Source organism: Gavia stellata, chromosome 2 (genome assembly GCF_030936135.1).
Source record: "Gavia stellata isolate bGavSte3 chromosome 2, bGavSte3.hap2, whole genome shotgun sequence".
Taxonomy (NCBI): domain Eukaryota; kingdom Metazoa; phylum Chordata; class Aves; order Gaviiformes; family Gaviidae; genus Gavia; species Gavia stellata.
Window position 1 is genome coordinate 10,830,155 of NC_082595.1, and position 13,338 is coordinate 10,843,492.

The 13,338-nt window shown below is 43.5% G+C and overlaps 1 protein-coding gene across 1 annotated transcript; it reads left to right on the plus strand.

Moving 5' to 3' along the window:
• The first annotated feature begins 604 nt into the window (after positions 1–604).
• On the plus strand, positions 605–8,506 carry SLC30A1 (solute carrier family 30 member 1). The gene is made up of 2 exons (XM_009814892.2): positions 605–1,235; positions 4,807–8,506. The coding sequence occupies exons 1-2, from the start codon at positions 605–607 to the stop codon at positions 5,715–5,717; spliced, it is 1,542 nt and encodes a 513-aa protein (XP_009813194.2). The 3' UTR covers positions 5,718–8,506.
• Positions 8,507–13,338: the final 4,832 nt, after the last annotated feature.

Here is a 13,338-nt window from a genome sequence, read left to right on the forward strand (position 1 = left end):
GCCCCGGCCCGGCCCGGCCCGGCGAGAGAGCCCCGCCCCCAAGCGCGCGCTGGGCCGGGGCCGTGTGAAGCGCACCTTTTGCACGAGTCCCGCTCGCCGCGGGGCGGGACTTGCGGGGCGGTGGGCGGGGGAGGTGGGGGGAAGCCTACGGGCTCAACCAATCGGAACCGCCGGTCCCGCAACGTCACGCGCGGCCCCGCCCCTCTCCTCCGGCACGGCCCGGCGGGGCGGGGCGGCTGCGTCCAATGGGCGGTACCGGGGGGGTGGGGCCGCCTGTCGCGAGGGCGCGCGGGCCAATGGCGAGCGAGGCGGGGGGCGTGGGTGGGCGGGCACGGCCGGGCGGGGGGGCGGCGGCCAATGGGGCGCGGGCGGGGGGGCGTGGTCGTGCCGGCTCGGGTTCCGTGTGGAAAGAGTGAGGGGGCTCGGGTGCAAAGTTTGCTCGCCCAGCGCCTGCGGAGGGAGCGGCGGTGGCCGGGCCGCCGGCGGCGGGGTAGGGGCCGCGCTCGCCCTCGGGGCTCCGCCGCGCCCGCGGGCTGCTCGCCGGGCCGACTGCCGGCCGCTCTCCTCGCGCCTCTGCCGGGCCGGCAGCCGCTGCCCCGGCGCGATGTGCGGGGGGATGGCGGCGAAGGGGCCAGGCGGGCCGCGGTGGTGGCAGAACCGGCGGGCGCGGCTGCTCTGCATGCTGGCGCTCACCTTCCTCTTCTTCGTGGTGGAGGTGGTGGTGAGCCGGGTCACGTCGTCGCTGGCCATGCTCTCCGACTCCTTCCACATGCTTTCCGATGTCATGGCCCTGGTTGTGGCACTGGTGGCCGTGCGCTTCGCCCAGCGCACCCGCGCCACCAAGAAGAACACCTTCGGGTGGGTGCGGGCCGAGGTGATGGGTGCCCTTGTCAACGCCGTCTTCCTCACCGCCCTCTGCTTCACCATCCTGCTGGAGGCCATCGAGCGCTTCACGGAGCCCCACGAGATCCAGCAGCCGCTGGTGGTCATTGGCGTGGGGGTGGCAGGACTCATCATCAACCTGCTGGGGCTCTGCCTCTTCAACCACCATGGTGTGGGGGGCCACGGCCATTCCCATGGCCACGGGCACTCGCACAGCAGCAGGCAGCACCCCCGCAGCAGCCCCAAGCCTGAGCAGCCACCCGGGGATGGGGAAACTGCACTGCATCGAGACGAGACCAGCACCTTGGTGGAGAACTGCAGCAGCTCCAACGGAGTCAGCCAGGAGAAGCTAGGTAAGTCCTGTGGCGCCTCTGTCCGACCTCAGCGTAGAGGTGTCAGGAAAGCAGGAGAGGTCCCTTCCCCGAGGAAGGCGGTGGGCATCCTGGTCCCACTTGGTGCAAGCTTCTTGGGGACCACCCATCCTTCCTCCTGGGGTACAGGCAAGAAACTTTCTTAGCAACGCTCTCGGGCACATCGCCGCTGCACCTCTACCTCACACCTTTCCTTCAGGTGCTAAAAGGAGCGCCCTAAGTTGTGTGTTTGTCTTGCAGACAGGTCAGAGTGTGAGAGAGTCTTAGGGTAAAGCAGTTTGCCTTGGAAAAAGTTGGTGCTGGTAGAGAAGGCACGTGACAAGTTTTTTTTGCCTAGTAACACAAGCTGTCACAAGACATTGCCCTAATGCCATCTGAACTGGCTGCACATCAAATAGAACGCAGCTCAACACCTTGGTTCTGACAGCCATATCTCTCCGTTGGGTTAGTTATTAGCTACCTGAGAAGCTAATCTTAATCTGAACATAACATACTGAAGTATATTCCATTGCAATAATGTTGTACTTCTTCATGACATCCGTATTAATAGGAAGAAGTCTCGGAAGGTACCAGTCAGAACTGTGGAAGTCATGCAATAGGCACTGAATATGGAGCTCAGTGGTGTCAGAGTACATGCGTGTTTCTTTGAATTAGTCTTCTTTAGCTTTCTAAAGCATGCACCTTCCCACTCACTTGCACATAGAGATAAATTTAAAATCTTCCCTTCCCAATTGTGATGAAACTGCCTATTTTGTGGGAGGGAATTTCTTGGGTTATTTTTTTAATGGATCCAGAAGCCTGGATAGTTTATTTTTAAGTCACTTGGTTGAAGCCAAGTACTGCGTGCTAGCAGAGTGAAAGGTGCGTAATTGCCGCTTCTCTGCTTTCATCGTATGGCATCCCTGTTGCCAGGAGGAAGGGGTTTCAGTCTTCAGAACCATGTCTCCCCCTTAATTTTCAGGGTGACATGAGGAGACCATTGTTTTAGCTTAAACGGAGCTTTAATTGAGCAGACTGAACTTTGCTATAGTTTCGGTTTTTCTGTGGTTAGAGGTTCCAACACACATTTGAGAAACTTAGCAGTTTCTCTCTCTCTCTCTCTCTCTCTTCCCTCTTTCTCCCTTTCTGTCTTTCTTTAGTGTTTTGAATCCATGCTGGTTTTGAAAAGACAGGTTTTGCAAGAGCATAGGAAAGTTCCTCTGAATATAGTACACCATTTTCTTGACCACATAATAAGCTCTTAATACTGGTTTAGTTCCAACAAAGATATCCTAATAATTAGTTTTGAACAATGTAAAATTCCTTTAACTGTTTATCTGACAGATATCTTGGCTTGTGAATTGTTCTTGCATGGTGAAACACAGTGCAAAGTTGTGCTTTTAGCCACGTTTTGGACTAGTTATAGACTAAAAGATTAATTTACAGCATAGATTAAAATGTATACTGTTTTGAGCTGTCTTGTCTGGAATTTCTCATGGATGCCCTTCTGGCAATAATAAATAATTTGTTGTGGGTATTTAGGTGGTAATAGGGCATAATTTTGGTAACAGTGAAACTTTGAAATAAGTTTGTATTTCCTTCTATGCCCTGTCATGATTATGTAATGGATGGGGTTATTCATAGTTTACCCATGGAAATGTTACAGGTAAAGGTACTCAGAGACTGGCGAGAAGCTGTAAGATGTGTAGGTGAAGACTAGGGAAATGACTGAGAGTGCTACTGTGCCTTCGCTGGAAATCACAAAGAGGGGTAGACTCTTGATTTCCTAAGGTGGAAGTGGAAAGCTAGTGATAGCCTTAGGGGCTAGCCCTCCACAGGTATCTTTGTGCATATACTTTATGTGAAATTATCAGTTTACAGTTAGATTTAAATAAGCATATTTTAAATGGACACTTTTTAACCTTTTGCCATTAAAAAATCTCAAGAGCTTTCTGGAACTGTGTTTCCTGTTACCCACCCTTATAGATAGGTTTACTGACTTTACAAATCTTTTCTCCGAGTACTTTGTACGCAGCGGAGTGTCAGAAGAGTTCCTCTTTCCTTGCTCTCATCGTGGACCCTGAGGTCTGAACTCTGTAACCTGAGATATTTTCCTCTAATTTACTGATTTCTCTGAAAAGTTACAGGTCCCGTATTTCATAACTCCTAGAAGTTGTGTGGAAAATATAGCTGGAGCTTTAGGACAGAAGTGTGATGCACAAGGTTATGAGCCTGGGGCTTGGAACTGACCTGCTCAGCTGCCTTCGTAGGAGCCCACCCCTTCTTCAAAGAGGAAAGAACTTGTAGACACTTTATGATTACAGAATTGCAGTCATGGGAGCAGAGTGACAGAAGCTGCGGGTCATACTAACATGTTAATGTTTACAAAGCTCTGAAGTGAATAACCATGGAAGCAGTAAGAGCTCCTTGTTTCAGTTAGTTGGGACAGTGGCTGGTGCCCATTACATTTCTTTAACACTGGAAGTTTTCTGTCCAAAGAAGAACATCTGAAGAAAAGTAGGAGGTTAATCATGTAAAATATTTCCAATTTTGAACATTGGAAGATGTTTTTCTTTCAAAAAACATTCTTCTTCGTAACGATGTATGCATCTATTCCTATATAGCTAGTTAGGTGTGATGCAGCGGTAATAATCACAAACAGTTTTGACAAAGGAGGGCACTAAAATGTTCATTTATGCATTGCATGGTCCATAACATATGGCTTTGGGCATCAACAGCTATATGTCACTCAACAGCTGTATGTCACTTAAAAAAAAAAAGCACTAAACCCACGTTTTTTATGTATTCTGAAATATAAATAACACTAGTTCATAGCCTCTGAGAGCTTCAGTAATAACTTACACTGTCCTGTAGTCAATACTGCTGATAAATTCTGTGTTTTAGACCTAAAAGGTCAGCTCATTGTATCTCACAGTTCTGCTGGCTCGATGCGCCATCTCAGAGAAACTTCCTTTTCCTTCAATTCAGAATTCTTCTGGAAATGAGCTACTAAACCTGAAAAGAAGTTACTATGAAGCAGTATCCATATAGCTTTTGAGCTTCTGGCCTCATGAATTTTAATATAAAATAGCAATGCAGTCCTATGGTTAAAGAGAGATTTTAGCAATGTGATTAGCCTTCTGGCTTTTCAAAAGAGGGAACAAATGTAAGTTACTTAGCTGCTTATCCAGCTTTTTTATATATGCTCTGTAATTCTGCATTTTGTTTAAGAAATAAACAGTGAGTAGTCAAATGGTTAAACAGCTGGAAAACGTGAAAACTGTTTTTCAGTAGAATAAATTAAAATGTGGTCATCTTCATACTTTGCCGCTCTATATCTTTAAGCTCCATGTAGAAACAATTGCCTTCTAGACTATTTAGATCATCACTTATTGGGACAACTGAATATTTCTCAGCCAGAGAAAATGTTGCCAAGTGTTACGGGTAGAGTTGCTCGTTTTTCAGTTTTGTACTCAGTGTGGCAAGTTTAATGTTGATTATTATTTTATATGGGATTATAGTAATGTGTAGTATTCTAGCATATGCCTAATCATTTTACTGTTTTTCTTGTCAGGTGATATGAAAGACGACATGACTGACCTACAAGTGAATGGGAACGCTGGTCATTATCCTCTGGATGTAGAGGAGGTTGAAGAAGACTCTAGTGCACAGCTTAACATGCGTGGAGTTTTTCTGCATGTTTTTGGAGATGCCTTAGGTTCAGTAATTGTGGTAGTGAATGCCTTGCTCTTTTATGGGTTGTGGAATCCATGCCCCAAAGATGGGCCCTGCTTTAATCCATGTGTCAATAATCATTGCATGGAAAATGCTACTTTATCCCAAACACTTGGCAGAGCAAATAAGTCTGAGCAAGAGAGCGTTACAGTGGCTGGTCCATGCTGGTTGTTATATTTAGATCCCGTCCTTTGTTTGATGATGGTTTGTATACTCCTTTACACAACTTACCCACTACTTAGGGAGTCAGCCCTTATACTTCTACAGACTGTTCCCAAACAAATAGATGTTCATTCTTTGAACTCAAAATTACGTACCCTTGAAGGAGTTGAAGCAGTCCATGAATTACACATTTGGCAGCTAGCAGGCAGTAGGATCATTGGCACTGCTCACATAAAGTGTCCTGACCCTTCCACATACATGATGGTGGCAAAGCGCATAAAAGAGATCTTTCATGACGAAGGGATTCATGCAACTACCATTCAGCCTGAGTTTGCCAGCGTTGGCTCTGAATCAGGGAGAGGGAAATGTGAGTTTCCTTGCAGGACTCAGTGTGCTTTGAAGCAGTGTTGCGGAACAGGAGAAGATAGTACTGCAAAGAAGACAGAAAAATCTTCGTCACTTAGTATTTCTTGTTCAGAAGTTGTCATTGAATTTCCGAAAACTAGGAGGACTAAGTCGGAGAGCATCCCTTCAGTTAAGCTAGAGGCAAATACCGAGCAAAACGAGCAGTTTGAATCATCTTTGTAACTGCCCGAATGGTGCTACCTGAGTTTTGGTGACTTTGACAACAGCTGTATTGCAAGAGGAAGAGACAGACGTTTGAGATGCAATTTTGCCAAGTAGTGTAATTGCTGAAGTCCTTGTTCTTGTCATATTGCTAAATATAGAATGCTTGTTTTAAAGAACATGATGTCACTGTCATGATACAATGTGTTTGTGTTGACTTTGTACTGAGACAAAAGTGCACCAATGCTGTAACAACTTCAGAAAACCAGTTTCAACATTTCAGCGGCAACACTTTTTTGCTGTGCTTCAAATTAAAATATTTTTTCCACTGAAAAGGTATTTGAGGGATAAGCATGTAAGAACTCAATTTGTGTTACAGATTTCTTGGACCTACTCTTTCCTTTAATATTTGATTTGTAGATATTTTAGATATTTTAATATATTGTTTATTTAGAAGCCCTAAAGAAACCAAAGTTCATAGAATGTTTTTAAAGATATAACTACTTAAAACTGGAAACCACTTCGCAGTTTCACATATTTTTCTTAAACCTATAGAATAATAATAAATGTGAAGGCTTTTCTAATGAATTTATCATATAGCATATTTTAAAGAGAACATCATGTGATTGTTAGAAACTGTCCCCGCTTTTTCTGGTAAGGTAGCGAGGTAATTAAAATCATCAAATACCAGATGTGAAAGGTTTCTTTTTTTTTCCTATCAGAATGGAAGTTCAAGCTACTGTATACTGCTCTGTTATCAAGACGTCAGACTGACAGATAAAGTAACACATACTTTCATATTTTATGGACTTTCTGGTGTTTTTCCTTATTTCCAAGTTGTGTCTGGTCATAAAAGTCTTCGAAGTTTAAAGAATCTTTGATTCGCAGGGCTATGAATGAAGAGCTGGAGCTTCGTTTTTATCTGATTCTCAGTTTACTAATATAAAAGAATTAGTTATGTCAGTAAGCGCTCTGTCGGGGAAAATCTGCCAAGCACCGGCAGTATAATTCATGCTCTTAAGCATAGACAGCAGCCTTCGTAACAAGTAATTCAGTGGTGCATTTTGCTTGTAGTTGAGTGTGTCTGTAAGCACTTGCAGTGACTCCAGTCCTAGTCCCTGCGGTGTCCTCAGGAGCCTTCCGCTGACTTTTGAGGAAGTGGGGCAGGGAGTAGGATTTCATTCACTGTGTTTCACACTTTGAGATGTTTACGTATCACATAATTTCACTTATTAAGTATCCGAATCTATGGTTTAAAATGTTAACTCAGTTAATTGACAACTGGCTCTAAAGAAGCTGTTACAGTATGGTGCCAACTTACACCTTAACAAAGGAGAAACTGGTCTATGGACTCTGAATTTGGCAGAGACTAGATGAGAGTTGAAGATAAAACATACAAGAAGTCTAATCTAAAACCCTGACCCTTTCGATCCACCCTCAAGTTATGTATGGGAAATAATGTCTTGTGATTTAATTGACTGCTCCTATGCTCAAAACTGGAAAAAACTCAGATCTTCCATTGTTTGCTTTATGACTCTGGACATGATAAACACTCTGCCTCAGTTTCCCTGTCTTAAAATGGGGATAATGCCTACCTCACAGGGGTGTTGTGAGGCTTAACTCTTGTGTGAAGAGCTCTGAGATCTGTTACTGGAGGGCACTGGAAGGAGTATAAGATACTAAATTACGTGGTACTTACTCTGTCTACAAATGTATTGCAATACATAGGCACAACAGACAGAACTGAGGATAGTTTTGGCCTTATGAAATTCTTTGATGCTGTGGTTTTCAGGTTTTTAACAGTATTTAAATGTAGATTTTTTTTTTTTTTTTAAAAAGAATGTTTTGTTAGTGAAGGGAATGTAGTTTTGCCTCTGAATACAGGACACCTCGCTAGTTTGCATTTCTTTTATGTGTCTCGTATGATAATTGCTCCTAAGTAGTTCAAAATAGTCTGCTGCTTGTCAGACCTGGATTGGCCCAGGTTGTGTCAGTGGTCTTGCCCAACTTCTCAGCAGAGCATTGCAGTCAACTCTCGATTATCCATGGGTGGATTACCAGTGTTGTATATTAACTGTGCAGTCTATAGGGCCAGACTAGCTCTGTATCGCATGCCAGTGCATTGGCCAAATGCTGTGTGCCGAAGCATTGGAAAAGTAGAGGAGCTCAGTCCAGTTTCGCGCAAGCCCGCTCTCACAGGGTTTGTTAGCTTGGGTGTGGCGCAGTACCGTGCGGTTGTTTTGCCTCTTGGCTGCTCAGATGCATCCACAGGAAACTGCGGTGTGTGGATGGGTCAGTTCAGCTTTGCGCTGCCTTGGGCATGTTGATGCTTCACAGCCATCAGCATCGCTCACCTTTTTCTGTGTGTATGCTTGTTGTATAGTCTCATAAACTAACTTAAAACATGTTAATATAGTATTTATATATGTTTTTGCTTTGTCTGAATTATCTTAACTCTTTCTCCTGTTACCTGTATATGATCTAGAGTTGACTGTTAAATGAGATCTTGTATGAGACTACATTTGCAAAATATGCTACCACTGCTGGTATACTACAAAGTATTAACCAAGTAAATTTTGAAATGAACAAAGTACTATTTTTATTTTGGAAATGTGTATCCTTGCTTTTTATGGTGAACTTTCACTAATTATTTTGCTCGCTAGTTTAAAATTGGTGTCAGTCATTAGTATGAATTATTGAGGTCCTGCTGTATATCACTAATGCGCCATAGCACTACTGTTCTTTAGCTTATTTAAAAAAAAAAAAAAAACAAACAAGACAAACCATAGTAGCACTGAGAAGCCTGACTTACTTCTCTCCTGTTGCTCTTATAAAAAGAGAGCAACTATTAAGTCTTGACAGTTGCCACCATTGGTTAACAGTCTCAGTAAATGCATCTGAATAGATGGAATTGTAGTCACTAATTCCATTGTAACTATTTAATCTTTTTTTGTGTGTGTGCCAGAAGTCATATTTTTCTATTTCTGTGTCCATTGCAGGCAATGGCTAGCTTAAAAGACAAAAAGCTCTCCCCCACTTTATTTTTATTATCAGGACAGATGCAGATGTGACGATGATGATGATGGGGGCAGAAGGGGGACTTGCGGGGCCTCTCTGTCACACACCATGTTGCATGTGCAGCACCAGCTGGTGTTAACGGGGCCCTTTAGTCTCTTTAGCCCTCAACGGTAAATTCCCTGAAAGCATATACTCAGGTCAAGGTGGTGGCTGTATAGCAGCAGGAACACAATTTTTGTGTTTGTTCTGGCTGTATGAGACCTGACTGTAGCCTGCTAGCTTGCGAGATAGCTTGATTTTTTTTTTTTTAACCTGATCTGTCTGTGATTACGCAGACTTGATTTGTTCTGAAGATCACAGTTCCAGAATACTGGGAGCATTCAAAAACACTGTGCAGTCTCTTTTTTTTTTTTTCCACAAGGCATGAAACTAGTGAATCTCATGTAAGTGAACACTGCAGTGGTGGGGAGCTAATTGTATTGTGTATCACATTCCTGAATTTTTAAAATAAAAAAATATGGAACACTGATTTTAAGGAAAAATAAGTTTGTATTTCAGTGCCAAGATTGTTTATGTTTCTGATTAAATATATCAGAGATGTGCCAAACATCATTGGGTGAAATATTTTACACTTAGTACATGCCTCATCCAGAAACATGCTAAGAATCACTTCTTAGATGATATGTGCACCTAAGTGCAGAACTAATTCAGACACTCAGTAGGCTAGCCACAGTACTGTGAAAATTTACTTTTTAGCAGGGTAAATTGCTTCTGTGGAACCCGTTATAATTGTAGCTCGATTGCTTTCGACATCCAAGCAGGCTTTTGGTAACACCTGTTATTGCTGCATCATGGTATTCGGTATGGACATACACATGATTACGTAAAATACAAAACTAGCCCCAACTTGTGACTCCCCAAAAGTCATGGCAAGGGCTCAGTCCTGTAAATGTCTGTATTCATGAATAGTTTCATTGGGCTGACGAGTAGTTACTTGCACGCAAGGAATTACTTGCGGGAGTGAGTCCAAAGCTTCTGCCAGTACAGCCTGGCTTTTGAAGAATGACTGAAAGTACCTAGATTTCATGGATGTATTAAAATCAGGGGTACTGCTGTGTTTCTAAATTTGCTGCAGAAATATTATCAGTTTGCTATAATTCCAGGATTTATTCCTTTTCCCCATTCTTCAAAAAGAAAAAAAGCCCACTGAGTGTCCTAAGACTTGTCAACAAGTTTAGCTAAACTGACATTGTTGTTTGCTTTTGCAATTGGGCCATCTGAATTTATTAAACACTGCCTAGTGGAGTTTGGGGAGGAGGGATAAAGATTCTTGCTATTCTCCTTTCCCTGCCCCCTGCTTTGACTGGACTTTCTAATCTCTTCAGCTGTGGAGACACCAGGGGGGACCGAGGGGATGAATTTTGTAGCTAGATGTTCTGAGTTCCATGTGGAGGGAATAGGAAATACTGCTAACTATATTTACAAGCATATAAATATGCTCTGACTATTTTAGTTTCATAGCATAGCATCAGTTACGCCCTTTTTAGGTATGCATTTAAGTTGTTCAGCTCTGTAGTAACTTTGTTTTTTTCTTTCTTGGCTGGATGGAAAGAGGTGGATGCTCCATCTGCCTGAGCTAAAGCCAGTCTTGACAACTTTCCAAATCAAATGTAGCTTTGCTGATAACAGGAGGTCTGATTATTCCTATGACCTTTGCTTTGTGTTAGCTGCCTGTAAGGTACAGTACCATGTTTTAGCAGGCTCGCATTTATATTTTTTTGCATTCACCGTGTTATCTAAGTAGTTGAAGAGCAAAACCACAATCCTGAAAAATATCTTTCATCTATATGTCTCCAAAAACAACACGGGATTAATTTGGCTTCTTTTTTTTTCATGTCCTGGATCCTGTTTCTAAGCAATGTTAAAATATAATTGGCATAGCTAGTGTTCATTGATGATACTTCTTTTTGCCTTCTTTCAAAATAAATAATTTTTTTTCTTTTTTGTATTAAGTATTAAAGTCCTGAGAAAATAAATGGAGCTCTTGAATGTCAAATACTTTTAGTTGGGATTTCTTTCTCAGGTCAGTTCCTAGGAAGAAAATTGACTAGTAGAAATGCACTTTCACCATCTCCCAGAACATCAGAAACAAGTACAAAAAGGACAAATAGAAGAGGAGGTTAATAAATGGGTTGTAAAGTGATGGCCTCCAACTGTCTGGATTCCAGGTGCAATTAAAAGAATAGTTGCTCAGTTCTAGTATCGTGTGAAGAGTTAATTATGCAAAATGCATTTTTTTCCCCCACAAAAAGCAGCCTTTGAAAAGAAGAAAAAAATCTTCCTGTCCTGTTAATTGGCTGTGGTTAAATATCTAACATACGGGTCAGTAAGGTAGGCTTCCTAATAGAAGTCTGTACTGTTTTTTTAATGTCGTTGGAAGATAGCTGCTTTAAAGCAGAAGATGCTTTGGTGTTTTTCAACTTCATTTGTTTTGATTCAGAAACACTGCAGTTTGTAAAGTTTGTTGGGAAAAAGTACTGAGTGCAGAAAAAGATAACAGCTGCCAGCAATAATACTGAGGAGGGCAGGATCGTTATTAATGCCTGCCTTGAGCTGTTCATGAGCTTGCAGTGATGAGTTCATTTTGGAGCCCTTCACTGGTGCAGCCTCAGCAGCTGCTTTTTTGTGCTTCAAGATGTAAAAGTGGTTCCATATTACGAGTTAAATATGCAGAAGGGTGTATATACTGTAAGCATTGCACTTGAGCTTGAGTTTTTGCCATGTTCCAAAGCTACTTCTACCTCATCATGAAAAGATGTGATTTAAACTTAGTATGAACATCCTTTATGAGACATGCTAGTGTGGGAATTTTTAATTAATAGGATGGGAAGGGAAAGCTTCAGGTCTACAGCTTACTTTAGCTTTTACACATACCTTTACCCATGCCATCCCTAGATCTCCTACCCCAGATGGTTGCCTGACCACCTCAAGGGCCAGATCCAGCTCCCAGAACAACTCCTTCTTGCTGCTTTTGCATCGGAGGAGCTGATGCCACAGGGGAGGAACAGGATGGGAGTGAAACTGTGCCTGACTCCAGGCAGGCAAGCACTTTCAGCAGGAACCTTCTCAGTCTGAGCCGTGCTAGCATCCCAAAGCTGGCATGGCATGAAACCCTTGCCACTGAAACTTTGGTGAGCATTTAGATAAACGTATTTTGTGTTAGCTTTTCTTTTTTTTGTGACAACACAAACTTTAAGTAGCCATCAGGCCAAATTGTAATCCCCCCTCCTGTCACCCAAGCTCCATTTCTAGTCGCGGTGGTGTTAGGCATCCCAGCGTTTCCCTCACACCAGCTAGTGCAGCTAAGAATAGCTATGGCGATGCTGTGGAACAGGATGTGCAACCTGCTGGGCTTCCTGCATTTGTGCTTGTGGTGCTGGCCTGGGCTGAAGCCTGTCCTCCTCCATCTTCCCTGCCAGCGCTGCTGGACTCGCTACGTGAATCTGTTAGATTTCATTTGTTAGATTAGGTTTGCTGTGGGTTGGCCTACACTTGTTTCAGTTACATTCTGCAGTATAGGCAAAACCTCAGCTGAGTGAGATACTTACTTGCTGCCAGTCTTTCTTGCTTCAGAGTATGGCTGCTGAGTGTAAGCAGTTGCCGCTGGCCCGCTGCAGACAGTGGCAGATGAGGGCTGCAGACCTGGATTCAGCTTTGCTGCTTGGTTTGATGTTACCGTGTCATCCTTCTAGCTGGGGGTGCAGCTCAGCAGGTGTGTGCAGCCAGTACGGCACGGTGAGTCTCAGCAGGTAACCAGGTCATCGGCTCTTGCCTGATCTTGGTGCTCATACCCCAGTTCAGGAGTGAAAAATACTCCCACAGGTAAATGCTGCACATACTGCTATACCCTCAAGATTTTTTGCATTAGGCAGCATTGGCTGGAGACGCAGCCCATCATTCTTGGCCTGGGGTGCTCTAGGACTCTCCCCCAGCCAGCTGCAGACAAGCTCATTTTCCCTTGAGAAAGGGATTATGTGAATTAACAAAATTTGGGTGATAATTTTCGCTTTTATTTTTGTGGCCATGTGGGAGGGTTCTTGCCCAAATGAATGGGGTCGATTCTGTATGCTTCCAGCTGAGTGTAAGGAGGGGTTGGGTTAAAATACCAGGTAAAATCCACGCTCAAGCTGTTCATCTCCTAAATATCCATAGTGGCAGAGGTCTCAGACTTTTATGTCATGCTGTTTTGAAGGGATTTGCTCTTCTCACATTGCTGTTCAAAAAAAGAGAAAGGAAGGATTGTGTTTAATTATCACAATAATCATTAGCCAGCCTTGGTAGCTGTGTTTCCAGTTTGTCTGAAAATCTTCCTGCATATAGTAGATGCACAGTAGAGACACTGACGAGTTAGTCGTCAAACTATTGCTAAAAAGGAGGTGTTTGGTACATATGCTTCAGCTTGGAAGTGGAATGACACTTGGCACCATAATGTCCCAGTTATCTTTTTTTGAAGGAGTAGGAAAACTACAGAACTAAATATTGAGTCAAGCTGTGTGGGCAGAGCTCCTGTGTCAGGACTGTGCTGACGTCACGGTCGCAGCGTGACATCGCTAGCTGTACGTGA